Source organism: Serinus canaria, chromosome 1 (assembly GCF_022539315.1).
Source record: "Serinus canaria isolate serCan28SL12 chromosome 1, serCan2020, whole genome shotgun sequence".
Classification (NCBI taxonomy): domain Eukaryota; kingdom Metazoa; phylum Chordata; class Aves; order Passeriformes; family Fringillidae; genus Serinus; species Serinus canaria.
In genome coordinates this window covers 66,426,501-66,450,858 of record NC_066313.1, presented here as the reverse complement: position 1 = coordinate 66,450,858, position 24,358 = coordinate 66,426,501, and the positions used below count along the sequence as shown (strand labels likewise).

Below are 24,358 nucleotides of genomic sequence, written 5' to 3'. Positions count from 1 at the left end.
GGGCTGGGCCGGGCTGCGCTGGGGGCGGAGGACGCGGGTGGGGTCTGGCTGTGACTGATGGGCCAGATGCGGTTGAATGTTTTAGAAAAGGGGGGGGACCCTACACCGCCGGAGCGACTTTGGCCACGGGGTCTGGTGCGCGGCTGACGGACACCAGGCTCTGCCGCCAGCGCCCGTCCCTGCCGCCTTCCCGAGCGGAGCGCCCATCGCCGGCAAGCGGCGGCAGCCGGGCCCGGGCGGGGACGCGCAGCCGGGGCGCGGAGCGCGGCGACAGCCGGCGGAGCGCGTCTGCCTTGCCTTGCCGGAGGGCGGGGAGGATCGGCTCGGCTCCGCTCGCCGAGGTGAGGGGGACACGAGCGGGGCGACGCCGAGCAGGTCCGGCCGGAGGGGCTGCTGGCCGCGGCCGCCGCCGCGCAGATTTTCGCCCCGGCGCTGCTCTGCCGGCGGAGCCGCCAGCACCGCCCGGGACAGGCAGCGCCCCGGCCGCGGGGCAGCGAGCGGCGGGGCGCGGCGTCCCCGCAGCTGACGCCCTGTCCCCTCTCTCCGCGCAGGTCGGCGCTGACGGCGGCGGGGGCAATCTGCCGTGCCGCGCAGCCATGCCCGCCCTCCTCCTGCTGCTGCTCCTCAGCTGCCGCGCCGCCGCCGCCGAGGGGGACGGCTCCCTGCTCCGGCCGGGCCCGGGCAGGCAGAGCGCGGCCGCCGCTCCCCCGACGGCCCCGACCCCCGCGCTGCGCGGCGCCGAGCACAACGCGTCCCGCCCGGCCGCGCTGCCCAAGGGCCCGGGGCCGGCTGCGGGGCGGCCGCGCTCCGCCTCGCCCCCCATGTGCACCGGGCAGACGGAGATCAAGGAGACTTTCAAGTACATCAACACGGTCGTGTCCTGCCTGGTCTTCGTCCTGGGCATCATCGGCAACTCCACGCTGCTGCGGATCATCTACAAGAACAAGTGCATGAGGAACGGCCCCAACATTCTCATCGCCAGCTTGGCCTTGGGCGACCTGCTCCACATCATCATCGACATCCCCATCAATGTCTACAAGGTGAGGAGGGGCCGGGGATGGATTCGGGAGCGGGCGCGGGGATGCGGCGGTCACCGCTCGGCGCTCCATGTCGGCCCCCCGCAGATGCCCGTCCCCGCCGCGGGGAGACGCGTCCCGTCCTGGCTGGGACACGCCCGTGGACTTCACCTCACGACAAAACCCTGCCGGAGGGTGGTATTCTGGTCAGATACGGTCGCAGATGGCACCCTCTCTGTGCCTCAGTCCCATCCCTCTCAGCGTTCCAGGCTGGGAATGGGGCAGAATGGAGGTGGCCAAGCTCTGAAAATCACCTGGAAACAGGTCCTATCGCAGGGATAAGGGAAGTAAATGCAATAGATAAATGTTCAGTGGGCTGGTCGAGGAATGAAGGGGAGGCACAGAAGACCCTCTCCTGTGGGTACCACTTGGTCCCTTGTGCTCAGCTGTGGCAAGCTTGTCACGATACTTTACAGGGGTCTGTACAGTCCCTTTTGGCGTGGGGGCTTTTCTAGGAGGAACCAAGATCGTTCAGATGAGCGGTTTTCTACATCTCTTGTTTGGGAGGCACGATGCTCTCCTGAGCTGTGAACCCTTTCACTCTTTGCCAGTGTTGCAGCATGGGCAGCCGAGAGGGAATGAGCCACACCTGCTCCTCTCTCACCTTCAGCAGTCTGTGCTTTGACTTGATAAGACTTGCCATGGAGGGGAGACAACCCCTGTCTTCTCTACCCAGCTTGTGCAATCCATTTTCCTAAGGAATTAGTTGGGCAGTTGATTTCAGCCTCTGCTTGTAATCTAGCACTATTTGAAGGTATACTGAAAGTAGTAGACCTCCTTATGCTTTGAAAGTTTACAGTCTGGATCCCTGAGCACCCATCAGTGACTTCATAAAGTGAACCGAAAAGCCTTCATCTATCACCTTCTCTTCAGTTTGTATGCATGATTGTACACTAGGGGTTGTTGTACTTGTACTTTTAGAAAGCCACATTGAAGGGACGGATTTTGCACCCATAACAGTTATCCCAGAACTGCTGAGAGGAGAGAATCTTCCCTCTTTATCCTTTTAAAGTATTTAAGTATTACCAAGTAGGGAATGCCATCATTGTGTTAAATTCATGATCCAGTTGATTTAGATTATATGATAGTGCTCAGATTTGAAGTTTCAGTGGTTTTTATACAATACACTCTCTTAATTCTTGTGAGAGGAGTGGGCTCTTTTGAATGAAGGTGGAATTTGGAAAACAAAATAACTGCTTTAAAAATGCATTTTTGTAACAAAATATATTGAACAAAAAGATTCTTTTCGTCTGTTCTCAGAAAAATCAAAAAGATTAAATCAATAACAGCTGTTCAGCATGAGACTTTGCAATGTCAGTGATAATTTCAAAATTCATGTTAATATGCAGTAATATACCTCAGTTCTTGTCTTGACTGAATGTCACCAAATGTATCATCATTAGTAGGCTGGAGCAGGAGGAGTAAAGGGTCAGACTGCTAACTAATAAATATTACACCAGCTGCAAGCTGGGATTTTTATTGTGCTGTTGATAATGCTAGGAGCTGTGCAATAGCTCTCAGGTGCTAAATCTCCTCCCTCACTGCTACTCATCTTACTGAAGAGCCCATAATCACTTTATATTATCCCTTATAATAATGAGTGAAATATTTGCTACTTTAAAACAGAATTTTGGAATAAATGCAACTTTTAAAAAGCAAGGAAAAAACACCTATTAGATACTGTGTTTATTTAATTAAACTTTTGAGGGCAGTTTGACTTGATAACTTTTTATCAACTCTACATCCCATTTCATTCCAGAGCAACAGGGAGAATACATACAGTAATGCAATAAAGCAAAGGCTCCCTCAGTAAATCAAGTATACCTAGCAATTGGAGCTTGCAGTTTGAAACAATTTAAGACTGCATGAAACAGATCCAGATTCAGAATTTGCTGCCACATTATCAGTAAGGCAGCTGCATGAAACAGTGTGAGAGAATTTCTCATGTTAATAAAATGCCAGCAGTTCTTTCCTCAACACTTGCCCTAGAAAGTGTGAAAGTGTCTGTGAATGCTTTCCAGACAGACCTGAAGGAGACAGTTCAAAAGCTGCACTAGAAGAATCTTTTTATTAGGTATTAAAAGGGATAACTGCAAAAGATGTCCCCTGTGACTATTTAAGTGAACACATAATTAGCTGAAAAAGTGCACAAGTGAAATTGACATCTCCTAAACTAAGGGTATCTAAAGAAAAACAGGTGTTTTACCTCCCTGGATAGGGAGGCAAATGCACTCCAATGCATAAGATGCTAATTAGTCCATTGTATCCCTAAATTTGAATATAATGCAGTATGTTCAGTGGGAAATAGAAAATATCAGAATCTGTCACACAGTCAGGAAACTGGCTATGAAATGAGGGCTTGAAGGGTGTTCAGTTCCAGCATGTAGAACCTGGCAGATCTTTTTGGCATTCTGGGTCCTGGTGAATGGCTTTGCCTGGATCCTGAGCTGCAGAACAGGAAGCAGAGGAAAGTCTGAGACAGTCATGCTGCAGCATGTAATGTTTTGGCAGTGTAGAAACTTTGCAAAATTGCTACTAATTGGATGTGCAGGTGATCCTATGCATCACCACTAAACAGAGTAAGTCCTTGTTAATTTGAGGCCACAAGCAGCAATTAAGGAGCAGAGAGATAGAGTAGGTGGTCAGTGAGCTTTTTATGTTCTTCTCTGCACTTAAACTTTGGAAGACAAGACAGTGGCAGCTTGTGCACCTGACAATACAGGTCTGCAGTTTTGGACTGTTTGTGCTGGCTTTCCCAAGTAGATAAAGTTGTGAAGTCCCATGTCTAAGACACCAGAGCATCAGGACTGAAAATTCCAAACTTACACTAGCTTTGCCTCTCATAGGCTTAAAATCGCACACTAATGTGCTTTCTCTTGTGATGCACAAACAACATCTCTCTCTCTTCATTTTCTAATATTTATTCCTGTATAATAAATCAAATTTATTGGCATCTTCCAGCGGGGTTTTAACAAGGGCAGCAATTTAGGCTCTGCACATTATTGTGGGGTGTTCTGAACTCTTGAACTCTTGACTACCAACAAATGTCTGAGGAAGAATGTCTACCTGGCAATACTGTCATAGGTTCCTTTTTCTCAGAGCTCAATGGAAAAGTGGAGAAAAAAATTTCAAGGGAAGGAAAAAAATCTGGTCTTTATCCAAGCCACTAATCAAGGGACAGAGTCGGCTTTGTAGACACTGATTTATTTTCATTAACTTTATTTAGGGATTACATAAAAATTATGGTTAACATAATATGGCATTATCAAGCACTGGAAATTCAAGAAAGACCGGATTAGGGACTCTATATACCATGCAGACACAAATTGGCTCCTTTTTTAATCTAGCTATTCTCTGAAAAAAGCTCTGAAGAAGATTTCCATGGAAATTTATTTGTGATGAACTTACTAACTCTTGTAATGCAAGTACCTGTAGGCCATGCATCCTGATAAAGCCAACCTTTTTCTCACTTTCTAATCAAGGAGCTTCTCTTTAGAAAGGATTCTCACTCTTCCATCCTAGAAGTGTCCTGGTTGTTAGTTCTTCTGATGTTAGAGATAGTGGCCATTTTATTGGAAGAAATGCATTATTTCCTTTCTTTCAAGGTCTGAACCACTTACTTGAGTTCATGCAAAGTTTATCTCAGAATTTCTTACACAAAGTTTATTGATTTCTAACCGCATTAAGCTAGAAATGTGTTTTGCTTAAGAACCTTTTATGATAAATGAGTGCTGGTTATGGGTGCTTGAGAAAGATCTGAATTGTCCAGTGGAGGAACCTGTCTGGACTCTGCAGGCAGTGGCAGGGAGGGGTAACTTTGTTCTGGGTTTAGATGGGAGCAGTCTGTTCTGAAGTCAAGTGTATGGAATAGTGGAAATGTCTGAATGCGGTTAAAAGTACACATACATAGTTTTCATGGTGGATCTCCAAACTGAAGTTAGATGATGCTAGTATCGATTTGTAAATTGAAAGTAGTTTTTTTCATTATGTATACATTTGTTGTGTATACATTCACTCGTATAAAAGATGCACGTGACAAATTTCAAAGCAAGGTTTGACCTGTTTTGGCTTCTTCTTCTACGCTGTATTATGCATCCCAATCTGACAGCAACACGGCTTTCTAAGTTGCTTTTGATGCAGTCTTTCCACCGGAGTTGTGAAATTGCTGAAACTTTTTACTTCAACAGCTCATTACAGCTTCTGTCATTTTCAAGATGACTCTATAAAATTAGTGTATCTTAAGTTTTTTTTATTAAGTTTCTAGGAGGAGTTACAATAAAAATACAAGAAAATAAAATAAGTGCATGGCTCATATTAAGATTTTCCACAGTTTATTGGATAGGTCAGTAAAGCATTCTAAACTAGGCTTGAAATCAGGAAATATATTTTCTTGTCTGTAGGGGAGGTCCTCACCCTAACATAATTATCACTAAATAGTAGTACGTTTGTAATGTTGTCTGACTTATCCCTGACCACAATCTTAATTTCTGGGGCAGATTTTCTGTTTAGAAAAATGCTTGCTCCTGTAAAATATCTGTATGACCTCCCCGTGTCAAAAAAAAAAAAATCAGGTGAAAATCTACCAGTCATTTCAGAGATACATTGAAAAACTGTTGTGTCTGAATTAGGTGTAGAGCTGCATGTCTGGTTTCTCTTGTGCCTGGTGTTTATAATGATGAAAATCAAGTCCAGTGTCCTGCGAACGAGACTCGCTGTGAACCTGCGGCTTGGCGGAAGCGCGAATTCCTGCTCTGAGTTTCCCGTGTGCATTCACTGCTTGGGACTGGAACACTGGCAGGAGTATTCACACGCTGTGCTGCTTCTTCCTGCCCCACTGCAGCCTGTGAGCAGCGGTGGGTTGGAGCCAGGTATCAGCCTCCTGGCTGGGGACCACAGCAGCTGAGCCCCAGAGCTGCACATCGTGCTCTCAGCCTGGCTTGTTCCAGCAGCAGATTGAGAACATCTCTCAGTTCTTGCACAACTAAAGAGAAAGCAGAGTGGGAATTGTGATTTGCAGGTGTGTCTGTGAGCCACAGCATCTCTTGGGGCTTCTTTCATAGCTCTGCAACTTGCACATCAGTTTAGGCTCAGTCAGATGTGTCTGGTTTGAGAATGCGTTGGCTAGGCACGCATCAGATGTATTGGTTCTTTTAAGTATGATTTCACTTCATTCACTGCAATGTTTTCCTTTTCCTTTTGATCTATTTCATCTTGAACACATCTCTGCTGCTCAGCAATTAAAACTTTGCCTGTGTAAAATAAGTGACTGTAAAACATTGGAAAGGTCACTCGGAATACAGCCAGTGGTAGAGTACTCTTGGCATCTTCCTTATGAAAGCACAACATTATTTTTGTCTTTGCTGCCACTTGGCAGTGTCTCCTCTCATGGCTCCAAGTCATTTGTCATTTGTAAAATGACAATCTTTTTACAGCTACCCTATTGTGAGGCAGAAGAGAATAATATTACTCATACAAAATTGCAATAGGCTACATCTGTATTTACTAAGAGTTATCATTGTTTATAAAGGTGATGTTCCCAAATACTTCACATTGGATCTTCACTGTACTTCAAGGCCGTATTTGAAGGGGGTAGCAATACAGAGAACGAAGAGAGGCATCAAGGAAACATAGCTCAGCAAAAAAACTTTTTTTTCTTTTACTTTCTACACGTTTTCAAGCTTTTGATGTAAAACTTGTATCATTAACCACTTGCAGTACCATGATAGAGACTCTTGTGATTCATGCATTAAAATGCTCAAATTTCACAATACATCAGCTGCAAGACATAAAGCACATGTTTTTGCAATCCAGTGCAGACAGCTGCCTGTCCATTCTGCCCAGATATAAGCTGGCTGAATGAAAGTAATGTTTTTATGTTATGATAAACCAAAGCTAATGCACCCTATCCCTGAGTAGACTGCATTCAGTCGTGGGCCATGCCTCCATAATCCCAAACTGGAGCTGGCTCAAATCCAGTCAGTTTGGAGCACAGGTGTGACTGTCTGCACCTGAGTGATAAGTATTAGTTCAGCAAAATCTACAATATGTGGCTGAACCCCTGTGATTTTAAGGAAGAGAGACAGGGAGTATCTACACATCAGCTAGATGTAAATAAAAGTTTTCAACAGGACCTGCCAATAGAGATTTGACCAAATTTCTGCATTTCAGTAACAAAGAAAAGAATATTTTACTTCAAAGGGCTTCTTAAATGAGTTCTCTCTAGTCTAGTATGCACTCATGTACTATGCTCAGTAGGTGCCATGAATAAGTATACAGTGTACTTGCTACCCAATCCTTGATTTCTGTGGCAAATAGATGTGAAAGGCTGGAATTTCACTGCCTGATCAATATAAATCAGTCCAGGTGTCATTCAATTCTGTAGGGTGTAAATTTATAATACATGTAATTATATACATTACAGTTTTAATAGTAGATTGTTACTGTCCCCCCCTTACAGAAATTGAGAAGTTGTTTCAGGGAGAGGCTTTACTGAAAATACTTTAATTACAGACTGTGTTATTTTCCCACACCACATAAGCAAAAGATACTGTGTGGTTATTACAACCTAATCCCTACTTCCTCTGCTTTGTTACTTTCCATAAAATTCTTGAGAAACATTAATCCTTAAAATTTATTTCTCTGCTTCATTTCTGCAGAGGCATTGTATTTATTGCCTTACTTAAGTAGATCATTGAAGAACTAGAAAGCTGGGCCATGTTGCATTTTGTCTACTGCTGTTCTTTAAAAGATTCCATTACAGTACATAGCTAAAGCAGGTATTTGGAGGTATTCTGGTATCTGAAAATACTGGTGGGCACTTCATAGAGGTTCCCAAAAGTCCACAGCCATAAAATGTTCTTAATTTCCTTTGTGTTCAAATAAAATTATATTTACATTATATCGGGACTCTTCAAAAAACTCTCATGGACCTTGTAAGTGTTTACCCTTAGATGGACATGCATGTTTGCATAAGGACTTTGCTGAAGCAAACCAGTGTGGGCAGGCAACTCTGTGGCTGCCTTCAATTATAAAGTCATAGAATAGTTAAGGTTGGCAAAGATTTCTTAAGATCATCAAGTCTAACCAAAGTCTAACCATCAGCCTTGCCACCACTGTGTTCATCCCTAAACAATGTCCTCAAGAGCCACATGTATATCTTTTTTTGAACTCTTCCCTGAGCAGCCAGTTCCAATGCCTGACAGCGCTTTCAGTGAAATTTTTCCTAATACCCAATCTAAACCTCCCCTGGTGCAACTTGAGGCCATTTCCTCTTGTCCTGTGGTTTCTTACTTGGAGAAGAGGCCAGCCCCCACTTTATTACAGTCTCCTTTCAGGCAGTGGTAGAGAACAAGGTCTCTTTTTCTCCAGACTAAATAAACCTAGCTCCCTCAGCTGCTCCTCATGCAACTTACTCTCCAGACCCTTCACCAGCTTTGTTGCCCTTCTCTGAACAGACTCCAGCACCTCAACCTCAATGTCTTTCTTGTAGTGAGGGGCCCAGAACTGGACACAGCCCTTGAGGTGTGGCCTCACCAGTGCCAAATACCAGAATAACCACTGTCCTGGTCCTTCTGATACAGGCCAGGATGCCATTGACCTTCTTGGCCCCCTGAGCACACTGATGGCTCATGTTCAGCCAGATGTTACTAGCGCTCCCAGGTCCTTTTCTGACAATCTTTCCAGCCACTTCCCCACCACTCTTCCAGCCTGAAGCACTGCATGGGGGTGTTGTGACCCAAGTCTTGTTGAACCTTATACTCTTGGCCTTGGCCCATCAATCCAGCCTGTCCAGAGCCCTCCTTAGAGACTTTGTAGCCTCTCTGGTTCCCAGAAACATCCACGCAGTATGATGAGCTATTCTTCCGTTCTTACAATCCTCTCAAATGAGTTGGTTGAAGAGACCCTTGTTTGAAGCCAAGGGAAAGATTTTCCAGCCTCTTTTGGGTAGTCCTCACTCTTCCTTCTCCTTTTCCATTTTGTAGCCCTGTATCCGCAACAGATTCCAAAGACCTCATTTGAAGAAAGTTTTGAAAAACAGAGATGGGCTTAGATAATCTAACTAATTACAGAAACTCCAAAAGTTTACTCTTCTATATAACAATTGCGTCTATTTCTTGGCACAATCCTTGTTGTGGAGAATATTGTTTTAATGAAAACTGGAAGATTTGGCTGCTGTTCTGGTGTATCTGACCATCAAAGAAACTCACAACGGAGTTTAAAGGCTAAATGTTGCTAAACTGAGGCTACAGATGTTTGTCTGTTCATAGAATCAGCTGTGAGTAAGGTGCTTTCTGTGTCCAGTAAATATTTTCCCCTAAATCAGATAAAATGTGCAGCTGGGGATGTGACAAGATTTCCATTAAAGTGTGTGATTCAAAGTGTAAGTGAGCCATCCTGAAATGCATTGTGCTGTTTTCTCGGTTTCTTAATACTTAGAGGTATGCTGAATGTGCAGACAGTCCTTTTGGTATTATTATACAGAATGTTGGTGAACTGGTCAATAAATACCATTAGTGAGGGATTCATCTGATGTTTTTACCTGCTGCAAAACATTTAGATCAAACTATCTGTCTATGCTCCTTGAGTGTCCTTTCATTTGTCATCAGATGGTCGGCTAAAAACTGGGGGAGGTACATTTCTCTCCAGTGTTGCCTGACTTTTCAGCTGATGGAGCCTAGACACTAAGTCTCAAATAAACCCCACCCCAGACAGGCATCTCTGGCTTTGTCCCTGTTCTGATCAGCCTCAATAATTTTCTGTATTTCTGATCAAGAAATATGTTATTTGAAACATGCAAGAAAAGCAGTGAACGCTCAAGGCAGATAAAGACAATTCAAAGATGTGGAAGATCCTCACCTGCTCTGTCATTTTTTCCCATAAACACTGCAGTGATGAAGTTAGAAGCAAAAGGAGTGGAGTTTGCAGGGCTTGAAGAGGCAGGGCTAAGACTTAAGTGATACCCTTGTCCCACCAGGGTGTGACTACACTGCTACTGTCTAGTTTTTAGGACACACACCTCAGGGGCTCCCTCGTGAAAAGGTTCTTCTTGACTAAGTTTTGCATAGAATCCTAAAATGGTGTAACTTGAACATAAGAGGTTGTCTAGTTCCAACCTGCATGGCATGGCATGGGCAGGGACACCTTTCAGTGGACCAGGTTGCTCAGTGCCCTGTCCAACCTGGCCTGGAATACTTCCAGAAGTCAGGCATTCACAATATCTCAGTTTAAAGCCAGTCCCGCTTTTTTCTATGACTAAATGCCCTTGTAAAAAGTTCCACTCCAGCCTTCTTTCAGGCCCCCTTTAGGTACTGAAAAGGTGTCCCCATTATCTTCTCTTCTCCAGTCTGAACAAACCCCATTCATCCTGTCTTCATAGGACAAGACCTGGGGGAAAAGAAAAACAGTCAAGACAGCACTAGGAATGACTTTTTAAAAAAATAATTGTTGTTTTCTTTTCACAGCTACTTGCAGAGGACTGGCCCTTTGGTGTTGAAATGTGCAAATTAGTGCCCTTCATTCAAAAGGCATCGGTGGGCATCACAGTGCTGAGCTTGTGTGCCCTCAGTATAGACAGGTGAGACCCCTTTGGCATTGAAGTCTCTGATTTGTTTCCTATACAAGCATTGGCTCAAATCCACCTTTCCACTCTGCTGATACAATGCAAATAAAATGAATTGTTAAAGTGGGTGAGTTCTCTCATATTTTGGAATTGTAAATGTGTGCTGTTGCTTCAGGTACCGAGCAGTCGCTTCTTGGAGTCGCATTAAAGGAATTGGAGTGCCGAAGTGGACTGCTGTGGAGATTGTCCTCATCTGGGTCATATCAGTGATCCTGGCTGTTCCAGAAGCTATTGCATTTGACATGATTACAATGGAGTACAGAGGAAGGTATCTTAGAATCTGCTTGCTTCACCCCACACAGAAAACATCCTTTATGATGGTAAGTCACTGACATTGATAAAATCTCTGGGAGAGTTCCTTGGATCTTCGCAGTGTTGTCTGGATTGTAATGTTCACAGATTTATGTGACATGAATATGATGTTCAAATGAAACACTGACATTTCTGAAGCATACTGGTTCAAAGAACAGCATTCAGAAATCTTTGACTTGTTGTGGGCTTTGAACACACTGCTGTCCTGTCCTGTTTTCTCACCTGTAATGTACACCTTACAGAAATGCTTTTCTGTAAGGCTGACCAATTAGTTACAGACCACTTTGCAAAATTCTCTGCATTTAATTCCAAACCATGTTTATTCTTTGTTTTTTTCTTTACAGTTTTACAAGCAAGCTAAAGACTGGTGGCTGTTCAGCTTTTATTTCTGTTTGCCACTGGCTATCACAGCATTTTTCTATACTCTCATGACTTGTGAGATGTTACGAAAGAAAAGTGGGATGCAAATTGCTTTAAATGACCACTTAAAACAGGTAAAAATTTATCCCTGGCCACTCTGTAACTGGGCTAACTGATAACTTTATTGATTTTCCTGCCACATCATTCTGTTCTTGTATGACTTCATGATTAGAAGCAAAGTGAACTTTCCTAGCAGGGGTGCTGCTGAACTCATATACATACGTATATATCAGAGCCCTCAGGAACCTAAGATTTTAACTGAAAATCAAAAAATTGTTTCATTCTTGTTTGGTTTTAATGTTTCAGTTTTTATAGGTTTTATTTCTTCTTTGCTATTATGAGAGTTGGCTATTTTGTAATTCAAACTGAAGCCATGCTCCAGTCTAGAAGGTGGTGCTATAAAACTGTTAATTATTTTGAAGAAAGTTCTTGCTGAACCCTAGTGAGGTTAGCAGTAGATGTTAGCAGAACATATTCCAGCAGACATTCTGAGGTACTAGTGCCCCAGACATAAACATCGGACATCACTAGAATTAAATATGATTGTTCTATAATGTGTATTTATGCTCCTTTCCTCTTACCTGGTTAGAGCTGTAATTGGAATCTCTTGGGGCATTTAAAATAAGATGTGAGATCAAAGCATAAGGAAATGCAATAGAAAACAAGCTGATATTTGAAAGTGATCTGGGAGACAAATATGTTCTTAATTTTAATTTAAATTATTGCTTAAACTAGTGTTTTCATGACCTCTGTTTTTCATATTATTACTCATACTTCTTGAAATAAGAGATATATCAAATCAGTGAGAGACATCTAGAACAATAGAAAAGATCAAGCACATATTCCAAGCAAATAAGCTATTTCATGTTTTCTAACTCCTATTGTGATAGGCTTTTTTATCTTGTTTGTTAAACTTTTGGATATTAGAAGACAACAGCAATCCAGAGGGAGAGTAACTGTAGCACTGTTTTATCCAATTTTCTTTCTCAGAGACGTGAGGTGGCCAAAACTGTGTTCTGTCTGGTACTTGTTTTTGCCTTGTGTTGGCTCCCACTACACTTAAGCAGAATCTTGAAACTCACTATTTATGATCAGAAGGACCCCAACAGATGTGAACTTCTGAGGTGAGAATGCCAAAATAAAATGTCTGCATGTTGTGGGCATCCTCCAAAAGCATGTTTGGATTTCCAGTTGAACTAGCTTTTATGTCCGTTGTCCCTGCTTCTTCATCCAGGATCCTCTGCTTTCATTTCAATAGCAGAGAAAGAAAATTGTGAGAAATTCCCTTGCTTTTCCTCGTTTTCCTCCTGACCCTTTTTGGGACTGTGGGAAAGGGGATTTCTGTTCCTGTTTTCCCTTTCAACTGAGCAGTTAGGATTCAATTGGTGCAAAAAAACCTTGTGAACATCTTCCAAAAGTTAAGATGTTTGGATCTCCTAAAACTACTTTCACAAGAATGGTCTTCAGACTATTCAGACTTTATTGTTGAGTATGACTGTTACCTGCATGAGTTAATCCTGATGATTTAAGCCCCATTACTATTACATTTAATATCTAGTCTTGATTAGTGAAACCGAGTCCAATTTCCACAGTTGTAAACCTCTACCAAGCCTTTTCAAAGCAAATGAGAAGAGTCTCACTGTTGCAATACAACATCTCACTTTAATTTCCACCCAGCTTTTTTCTTGTGATGGACTATATCGGCATTAACATGGCTTCACTGAACTCCTGCATCAATCCAATAGCTCTGTATTTGGTGAGCAAAAGATTCCAAAACTGCTTTAAGGTAAGTGGCTGCTGGGAGTGGCTCCTCTGGCTAAAAGATGGTGTCAGTAGTAAAATTTGTTCCTTAACATGCACAAAGTGTTTTGAACAGTCATTAAATTTTACTTTAAATTTTAATTGGGTTATGGAAAATGTTCTCTCCCTCTCCTGCTGAAGTTCTGCAGGAAGGAACTGGGGTTTGATGGTAACAAAAAGAGAAAGCAAAAGAGCAGAGTGCACAATGAGCCCTCTGGGGACCATGCTAATCAGTGCTACATCACTTCCTGACTGAAGCTGGCACCCAGCTACTTCCAGAGCACTGACAAAGCAGACTCAGCCTGTGCTGCAGAGATTCACGTAGCCATATCCTCTGCATCCTGCCAGGGAGGGTGCTGACCCTGGGCTCCCTCATCCTGACTGGGCACTTCAGTCAGTCATGCGAGGCACAGGGTGCAAATCTGTGCTTGTCCCTTTCCAGTGCCAACATTTTTTGTGACAGACCTGTTTGTAGTCCTGGCTTGGTCTGAGAGAACAGAGCTGGACACTCATTCTGCACACAGGATTTCAGGCTCTGGATTGCATGTGGCTGGCAGCCCATCAGTCCTTCAGCCTTCGTGTCTGCTTGGAAAATATGAAGAGCTGGGCTTTTTTTGTGAACCCTTACTATCTTTACACACTGTATTTGAGTCCTAACATTGCCTATGGCAAATTGTTAGATTTTTCTTTTCTTCCCAAGCATTTAACCACTGGCCACAGCCAGGGTTATTGCCTGGCTGTTTAAATTCCTTACTAGCAAATGGAAACATCTTCCAGTCAGTAGCCAGTCAGCTCTATGTCTAGTAGTGTTAATGTATTTCCCACATAATTGTGACAGCATGGGTTGCAGAGGTTTTAGTGTTGGTCTTGTCTTCCTTGGCTCCCTGAAAGAGTCACTGGAGCTGAAAACACATGAGAGATCTCCAGCATCCTGAGCACAGAAGTAAGTGGGTGTGAGGAAGGCACTCCAGCACCCAAAGGCCAGACAGGACCACAAGAAAAAGGTCTGCAGTACATCTAGTAAATGTATGAATTGTATGTGGGTTTTCACCCTTCTTCTAACTCCTCTTTTTTCCATCTCAGAACAATGAGCTAAGTAGCATCATCTTGCTTAGAAAACATAGATGAGAATCCTTTTTTCCCCCCAAGAAAGATTATCAGAGAAAGGACAGCAAGCAGTCATAATTTTTTTTTCAAATGCATTTAGAATTGCAGACCAGATTTGAAGGGTAATGTGTGTGTGTGTGTCTGTTGCTGTATATAACTACTCAGTATAACTCTTCCTGTACTCCAGCAGTAAGGTTGTTAATGAACCCGTTCGAGCAGCTCAGAGTTGAGCCCCACTTTTGTGCTTTGTGCTCTAATCCCAGAGCAGCAGCTTGCACATTTGCCATTTCCTACTCTACCCCTGAGAAGGGGCAGATTTTCAGTGCATTTTGCCACGTGTGCAAAAACAGTGATGTAAAACGTTTATTTCTTTTATTTTAACAGTCATGCTTGTGTTGCTGGTGCCAGTCCAAAGATCTGTTGTCCCTGGAGGAAAGGCAGTCCTGTTTAAAGTTCAAAGCTAATGATCACGGATATGATAATTTCCGCTCCAGTAACAAGTACAGCTCTTCATAAAACAAGCATAAAAGGTATATTCTCTTACATTAATGCTGGTGCCTTTTTAAGTACAAGTGGCAATTACTTTTGACAAGATGGCAACATCCAGAAAAATCTAGTTTTGAATTTGCACAAAAAAAAAAAGGACATTAAAAAAATTGCCCTAAAACTGTGTCACATTGAAAATCATGGACGTTTATGAAATCATCATTTATGGAACATGAGAAGAAGCGTGGAAAGAACAAGTCATTGTTAGCACTTGAATACTTCTGAATCAGCACTTCCAAATGATCCCCACTTCCTGTACATTAAGTTTGTATTCTCTGTAACACTTGTAGGAACTGAAGTCACAGTAATTATTAAGCAGCATAATATCAAGTTAATTGGATCAAAGCCATTATTATATATAACTCAATGTATTATCTTTTATAAAGCGAATTAACCACCATCACTATTGTGAATTTTTTAAAATAAAACATTAAATACTTTGTAATAGAAGTCTAAATGTTAAAAAGTAGAATTTTTATCAGGTATATTATAGAAGTAGCTACTGAAAATATTAAAGGATGCAGTAAAGCCAAAAATGCATTTTACTTTGATGATTGTTTTTACCTATTATTGTCAGAAGGAACCTCCCAAGGGCTCTATAAATTCCTTTCTGTAGCCACTGTGTGTCTTAGTGCATTTGCCAGGACTTTGGGTATGAGTATTTGTGTCTATTGATAGCAAAGAAGAGAAAAACACACCAGAAGCAAAAAATTGCCACTAGTAGATACATACAGACAACAGCTATTATTTCAGCTGTTGTTTCATTTTTTGTTGAAAAGAAATGGATGGTATCCTGTGTAAAAAGTGGGCATTCCAGAGCCTGATGGTTCTTTACTGGAGATACTTTTGTGACAATTTAAAACTGTTTTTGCCATCCAAATTTGTCTTGGGGCAAATTTTTTTAGAAATAGTGGGTGAAAAAAAAAAGTAGTAACCGAAGTAAAAAGAGAGAATTTGAACTTCTATCTCCATTTAGATTTAAATCTTCATAAAGAAAATAATTAATGAACTGTACTTCTAGAGAAGAGTACTATGTAGCATACTTATCTTCATACTGTTTTAAAATATATTCTACTTCTGTAGTTCCATATTCATGGGCCTAAGAAGATGTGTGATTAGTTTCTGCTTCTGTAAATAGTAGTGAAATGTAATTAATTGTAAAGTATTAAGATATGGGCAGGACCCTGCAAGAACAGAAAAAGATAAAGATGCCTGTAGTAAACATGATGTGTGTTGCCAGGAGCAATGCATGTTTTGTATGTACATGACAGGTCATTCTTTGACTTTGCATTTCCTATTAATTTGTTACAGATGTCCCCAAAGACTTATTAACATATTTTGTGCACTAAGGCATGAGTTTATCAAGAAAAATTGTCATTTAACATGCTTTTATAAAAGACATGTTTTCAATAGGCTTGGTATTTTATTATAATAAAATTATTTATCAAAACTCAGGAATTTTTTTTATTTTAAATTTCCAGATCTCACATGGAAGGATTTTTATCTGTTTTTCCAGTATTGATTGACTTCATATTTTTTACTAAAGTGCCTTAAAGGTGCTCAGGATGAAAACAGCTTCCATTAAAATGTTCAAATGCTGATGTTACTTTAGATGGGTTTCTGACTTTAGGTAGCTACAGCTACCTTGCAGACAGCTAAAAAAGGGGTGGTGAGCCCCATTCCTGGTGTTGCCCCCAGCAAAAGCTGGTAAGTGAATGCTTGTATCATCAAGCTGAGGAGGACCCCTGCACATGCATTTGGGCATGGGCACGTGTGTGTTTGTGTGTGAGTGTGTGCAAGCATGTGTGGTGTGTACCATAAGGTTGCTGTTTCCATCTTGCTGCAGCACACCCACTCAGCTGCTATAATGCTGAACTTTTATACATATAAATCTATTTTAGGTTTCCTTCTTTACATTTTTACCTTAATTTTCATGGTAAAGATGAAAACTTACTTTCTCACAGTAAGCCATGAATATCACTTCACGTCACCCTACCTGCATCTATTTCTGTGAAATGCATTTCATCTGTTAAGGATGGATAATAAGTGAAATCTTAGATTTGATACTGGTCAGTGTTATTTTCATCAAGTTATATCATTACAATATTGTACATGTATATTATTGTTATTTTTATTTAAAATATAGCCATTGTATTGGCAACTGTGTAACATACTTTTCATTTTTTTCCTGGACTAATTCTTTGTTAAATCCTGCTAAGTCAGATATTTAGGTTTTGCAAATAAAGACCATATATACTGCCCCCTGTTTTGGTTCATATAGAAATACTAGTACACTCTTTGTCATTTTTTCAGTATTATTCAAAGCAGTATTTTTATTGAAACTTTCATTTCCTGTAATAAATATTTTCAAAACTTCTGTTCTTATACAGTTCTAAGATTAAATCTCTTAATGCTCCACACAGGTGTTTTCTGAAATCCTCAGTACAGGTTTGTTCCTCCATTCACTGAAATCAGTAAACATTTAGCCATTCAATTCAGTTCGAGCAGAATTGGGGCCCAGCAAAGCTCTTTGAAAAACCTATCTGACATTTGCTACTTTGAACAAAAACAGAGAAAAAGCCAAATACTTTTTAAAGGAGTTGATTAAAAAACACAGCGAAGGAGGGTGAAATCAGCTTGTGGGGTAAGACATGCAGTCCAATGCTCTCTAAGCCTCAGGCGGGGTCACAGGTAGCAGAACAATTGCACAGAGACACAGGAGTTGGATGTGCTTGCCCAGAGCAGTGCCACACAGTAAGAGTCATCTGTCCCAGTGGCCTGGAGAGTTCACACAGAATGGCTCAAGGCAGAAAAAACAACTCGTAAGAACCTACATCACAACTCTGTGTTTTGGCCTTCAGATAGCAGTTAGATTTTAGTTCCCAGCTGCTCTCAATTCTGCCTAAACTGAACTGAAACACTGGTACTACACCTCAGAGAATCAAATGCAAAAGTTGATGGTTGTGGAGCATCTGCTGTGAGCTGTGGCATTTCAGTGTCCCAAACAGCTCTTAATCAAGACACAGCTGGCTTGGCAAGAGAATGTTGTATGTACTGAAATAATGTTAAAAGGATTTTTAACAATTGTTCTGTATAGCTGTGTAAAATAATTCTGTATTTCATTTTCTGTGATCACTTAAAATAGCAGCTTCTGTAGATCAAGCAGTATAAACATTCTAAATTACCAATAAAATATCTGCAATTTTGATTCTTTACAAAAAGGCGTCTGACCTTTTTTCTCCTAGGGGGTCCCATTTAATTGCTAAACAGTGACAGCGATGTAAAAAGAAGTAAGCAATCCTAATCTAAATATCAAAGCTTTTGGGTTGGATGGTTTTATATAGCTGTTTGAAAACTGGAGAGATTTCAGACTTGCATATGCATTGCAAAATTGCCTGATGTTTATTGGAACAATCATGCCTATCTTTGCTCTGCTTGTTTTTGCTCAGAATGTCAGTCGCAATCTGTTCTCTACACACCCTTATATAGTCACAAATTCTCTTTGTTTGAGACATCACAAATAAAAGGCAAGAAGCTTTTAGTTCGTTAATTTAGTAGCTTATGCACTCAGTGCTGGAATATGCCACATGAAAACCATTATCCCTTTGTATGCTGACAGTGTAATTTTGTGTATATCTTAATTTACCTTCCTTGAAAAAGTGGGAAACGGTATCAGACTAAATATGCTGTAACTGGTCAAATGCATAACTTTATTTGCTTGTGGTATCTGTACATCCCAAAATGTGTTTGGTTTCATGCTACTACTGTTTTGTTTCCTTCCGTTTACTTGGTGGCCTGTTGCATCCATGTAGATTTGTCTTTTTTCGTGGTCCCAGGACCTTTAGCACATACTTTCAAGTTTCCTGTGCCTGGAGCAGAAGCACCTCTGGAGATGGGATCCCTTGTAAGTAAATGTTCTACTTAGTATCTCTCAGGGCCTCTTCAGTTCTCTTCCCTTTACCTCGTGCTGTGGTCCAAGATCTTCACCAACCGCTCATTATGAGGAAACACTTTTTGCACATTTTTTTAACATCCCACAGGCTTCCACAGGTAGGCCATAACTGCAGCTTGTTGTCAGTTTTCTAAACATGCTGGAACTTTCCCAGCCATCTGCAGGTACAGGTAACTTACATTCTTCAAACACTGCCTTACTCTGACCGCTCTTGAGCAGGGCAGATTTGGCACTCTGGTGGAGCAGGATGGTCCAGCTGGTAACCTGTGGCTGGGCCTGGTCCACAGAGTAATTCACATTTTATTGCACTGTCCTGTAGCCTGCTGCTCTGACCACCATGTTCTTGTCCTCTGCTCAAGAAGGCAACAGCTCTCCATGTACATGATGGGCTCTTGAGTTCCAGTTGCTAAGCCAAGTTGCTGAACACTTCAGAAGACCAAGGCAGACAAAAGGACTTAAAAGTGCTGTCATTAAATAAAACCCTGACATCTCTTTGGTCTTGTCAGCCCTCCTATGTGCTATCATTTAGCTGTGAAAAGGCATCATGTGCCCCTTCCCTTTTCTTACTATCAGTAAGAAAAATCTACTGTAATGAAAAGTAAAACCTTCAGAAATTACTGTTTTACCTTGGTGGTCAGTATCCTAAACTTTCAGGAAATCATTGTGACAATCCAAGGATGTCCTGATTGTGGGAGGTAGTATCTGGAAGGAATTTTAAAGTACATTGTGGCAAGTAGCCAGACACATCAATATCTCTACGATACCCATCAGTAGATATCTTCAACTTCAGTGTTGCTATAAAACTTTGCATCTTGCGTAGCCACCCTAGAGGAGTACTTTGGAAAAAAGTGGGAGTCAAATCCCAAAACCCAGTAAAACCTGAAAGGACACCTGGATGGGGAATTAGGGTAACCAGACCTTCTTCAGGAATCACGTCCTCCAGAAGTTGCTTGTTCTACTTTTTCTCTTGGGTGAACAGGATGAAGGGAAGCATTTGTTGCCCTTTTGCCTTTTTATGATCTTCATTTCCCAAAGTTTGTGTGAGTAACTCATACACTGGATTGCCCTGAAGAAACAGATCAATGGTGAAAACAAGGGAATCAAACAGTGGCTCTCATTTAAAGCTATCAGGGAAAAAAATAATGACAAACCCCCAGAAAGCTCACATCTTCCCCAGATAAATGGGTTCAGCACATGCAGCCTTTGCAGGAGCAGGAGAGAAACATGCCAAGTTAAGTAAACCAGAACTAGTGGATTTGATAGGTTTTAGTTGGAGCTGCAAATGAAATGACAAAGAAATTCAAGCAAACTGGAATTTTTTTCTTAATCAAACTGTACCAAGCATCATAATTACTAATAGGTGTTCACAGGACCAGAGTGGATCTTGCCAAAGATGCAGGAAGCTTCTTCCTGGAAAGCACCTACAGCAGGTAGCACATCCTACAAATTTGGCCCCACTGATTTGAGGAACTAGCATAGATACAGCATTAAAGCTTCATATCTGCTGTAGTCAAATACTCAACACATGCAGTAACCAGGTACCTACACTTTCGGTGTGTATTTTATATGACTACATAGGTAAGAGTACATATGTATTTATATAGTTATACTTGTACATATAAAAGAAAAAATATATTTCATATTATGTAATATAAATTGTGTTGTATACAGAATGCTTTTCATTAGTTTTATTTGAAAAAGTTTTCAATGAAATAAATTTTTAAAAAACCATATCACTCAAGAAAATATGGCCCTCTGTCTTTAAAAAATCACAAAGACACCACTTGTAATGTGTTTTATCACTTTAATCTCATATTTTGAATTTTAAGGGGTCTTTAATATATTTGGAGAGTCTTACATTTGTTCATGCCATAATATGACTAATGTAAGCTGTGTGTTACTCATGTAAACTATGAATGTCTGCCTAACCACTGGACTTGTCTATTGCATTCTTAAACTTTGTGTTCATTAGCATGAATAATAAGGACTGCTGAGCACTGATGGAAATATTTTTATTGTTTTCTGATGTGGATATCAGCTTATATTAATAAAAGTTTAAAATGTTGACAAATCATGCACTACTCACACTGAATGGCTAAACTATGAAATGTAATGAAAATACGTATCAACGTTTATTAAGTGGTATTCATGAATTCAAAGAGAATTGGTTAGGAATATTTTTATAATCTTGTCTTTTTAATAATTTATAATTTAAATAATTCATAGCATCTAATTTCATAATTTTTAGCTATTAAATGACAACAGAAAATATAATTTTCAAAAAAATTCAGAACTTTGTATTTTTAGAGGAGATGGAAACAGTTTGTTAAATGACCCATGACATAAATGCTTTGCTTTGAGCACCTCCACATAAGTTAAGAAAACACTTCCTGTCAAACTAACTACTAAAATTCTCATTAAGTTGGTTTGCCCAAATTTCATGTTGAAGAACAAATAGACAAAGAATAGTGCAAGCTTCTTGATATTTTCAACTCATTGTTTAGTATCTTAAAAGCACTTGATCATTATAACAGTGTTCATACTGAAGTTGAAATATATCACTTTCAAATGTCTTCAGAGGAAAAGCAATATGGCACAAATAGGTGAGGCCATTTAACATTTGTTTACCTATGCACTCAGTTTATGCAAGAAATCAACAAATTATTTTTAGTTGACTGAAAAAGAATAAATTGATATTGTAATAATGTGCAAGTCAAATGCCTTTAAATTATTCCATTAACATATCCATGCATGCATTTTTACTTCTGTGTGTGTGAAATACCTACACAAATATACATAAATTACATAAGTCAAGACAGTAGTCACAATACAGAAGTCACTAAAAAAACTAGAGAGGTATAGCTAGGGGTAAAAATACCAGAAATATATACTAACAAAACTAGGCAAGTATGTTTACTTTTTAGCTTAAATATTCAAAGTCTGCATGTCTTCTTTTTGTGGACTATCTAGGGTTCTTCTACCCTTTTATATCCTTCCACAGGGGTTAAGTTATGTTGGTGCCTCTCACTGCATTATATTTCATTGTATAGGAAATACAAAGCCTTGATCTCTCAAGAATTTCTTTTTCTGAATAGTTTTTTTCTATAACTTGATTAAATAGGATGAACCTACTGGATCTTCTGGAGGATGAGAAGCAAAGGCATATGCTATTTGTAAGGTGACACAAGTGATAGTGTATATACTCTCCTCCATTTTGTCCCATAAACAATTGTATGCACTTCAAATGACGTTGAAGTAGTAATTCTGTTGTTCAGAAATCTTTGATTTTGTTGCACTTCTTGAAAAGCAGGAAGGAAGTTGTGAAACATGTATCACATATATACAGATGTCAAGTACAGTTAATGAAGAGAAGCAGATGCATTCCTTAATAGTAATTAAACAGGAGGAGGGAACACGCTGTCCACTTCAATTAGGAATTTTCTCTTCAAGGCTCCCTACTTGACAAGGATTGTCAGCTCCTTCACCTCATTTCTATCAAGATATTTTTACATTACTCCTGAAAATATTAAAAAAACACCACATTAAAAAAAATACCCTCCACCAGACTTCTGTGTAAGACAGGATTATAGATTTTCAGCTGCAACTACAGTGTAAGTAATTAAAACGGTGACATTTTGCTGTAACAGGCGCACGATAGACACTGACAAACTACTGCACTTAAAAGATATTAAAATCGAAGTTATCTCACAAAACATTTATCATACATATGATTCTCCTTTCAGTATGTTCCAAAATCAGTTTTTTCCTCTCTTTACAAAGATAAAAAAACTTCAAATTATCTTAATACATTGGTCTGATCTTTGTTTCTTGTAGCAATGCGTACTACTTGCCTTTAGAAAGTTTCGCATTGCTGGTTGCAGACTGCCTTAGTGGTCTCCGATTCATCAAGTCAGTTTTGAATTCTATTACCATCTCCCAGATTGCTTCCAGAGTCTATTTCATACTCAATGTCTTAAGTGTACACTGTGTATAAACAGCCCAAACCTGCAAAAGTGCTGAACAGAATCACATGCACAAATGACTCTTGCAAAGTCCTGCTTGAAATGATCCATTTGCTTGACAGAGTGAGCTCCTGCTTGAGGATGTTTTTAGAACATTTTGAGCTCAGAACAACCTTAGAGTGATTACCTTTTAGATAAATCTTGTTCAGGGTGTTCACGAGGACATTACATGAGACAAGGTCAAGGAAAGTTGAAGCCCAGCCTCTAAGCTAGTCCTTATTTCTGTCTCACGTAAATCAGGCACATCATTGCTCGAACCACTATTGAATACACAGATCTCTTGGGCAGACCCTTCCTTCTGCTCCTGTTCATGCTGTATCCAAGGGATTCTGTGGTGCCTTCTGCTGAAGCTACTTTCCCACTCTGAATTTTGAAAACCCGGATTTTGTGAGACACAGTAAGGAAGGGCTGGAAACAATCCTATGGCCACTGTGACTATCCCAGCAAGACATCTCTTTTAAAGGGCTGTTTTCTGAGATAAAGAACCTCTAGCTGAGATCTCTAACTGTGCTCAAAGCAGTAGCCATGACAGGGACACCAATTTTGCTTTACTTCTGGTTCAGAAGAAGAAAGGGAAGGGAAGGGAAGGGAAGGGAAGGGAAGGGAAGGGAAGGGAAGGGAAGGGAAGGGAAGGAAGGGAAGGGAAGGGAAGGGACGGGACAGGGAAGGGCAGGGAAGGTAAGGAAGGGAAGGGAAGGGAATGGCAGGGAAGGGAAGGGACAGTGACGGGCAGGGAAGGGCAGGGAAGGGCCGGGCAGTGCCGGTACGGGACCTAGGCCTTAGGGAAGGGAAGGGAAGGGAAGGGTACTCAAAAATCTATTTTTAGGTCTGCCACATGAGCAGCTCACTCAGTTCATGAAACTATATCTGAAATACCTTCTTGAACAAAAAAGACAGAGGCACAGGGAACACTTCTGGTGCAGTTTGGTGCTCTGTAGATTATATTCTGCACCTCATGGTCCTCAGGTTTTAAAAAGCACAGTCAAGGCACATGATCCTTAAAAGAGCACAAAACCCACTCTGGGATGACACAGGTTTTCTCAGCAGCCTTGAACTGTCACATGTCTGTCAGATATGCACTGGCCATGACATGGACTCCATAGGTTCACACATTAATATCCCCATCAGACACTGGACACTTCAAATGGAAAAAAACTTTGTTTCTTGCAAAACTAATCTAGTTTGAAACCACTGAAATGCCCTAAGGACCAAATCAAATCCCAGCAAGGGAGGAACATTTAAGGGCTTATTTACAAACTGCTGTAGACAGGAGACAGAAGCATTTACTTTAGGAGGAACAATTCAGGAGACATCTAAAATTTAAATACAGATTACTCCCTTAATCTATCATGAGTTAACCTACCTATGTGTTCACTACTTTCACACCCATCCTCAGCTTCTCACCTATTTTTGTGTAATTCCTATTTATTTTTCAAATTATTAAAGTGTTTCTGTGCTTGCATTTAGTGAGAAGGCTGTAATTTTAATTTTGAGCTTTCATCAT

General features: G+C 40.8%; 1 protein-coding gene across 1 annotated transcript; it reads left to right on the top strand.

Annotated features, from left to right (window-relative positions):
* The first annotated feature begins 252 nt into the window (after window positions 1-252).
* On the top strand, window positions 253-18,088 carry EDNRB (endothelin receptor type B). The gene is made up of 8 exons (XM_030234888.2): window positions 253-341; window positions 552-1,040; window positions 10,538-10,650; window positions 10,811-11,015; window positions 11,352-11,501; window positions 12,418-12,551; window positions 13,105-13,213; window positions 14,719-18,088. The coding sequence occupies exons 2-8, from the start codon at window positions 597-599 to the stop codon at window positions 14,848-14,850; spliced, it is 1,287 nt and encodes a 428-aa protein (XP_030090748.1). The 5' UTR covers window positions 253-341; window positions 552-596; the 3' UTR covers window positions 14,851-18,088.
* The last annotated feature ends 6,270 nt before the right edge of the window (window positions 18,089-24,358 follow it).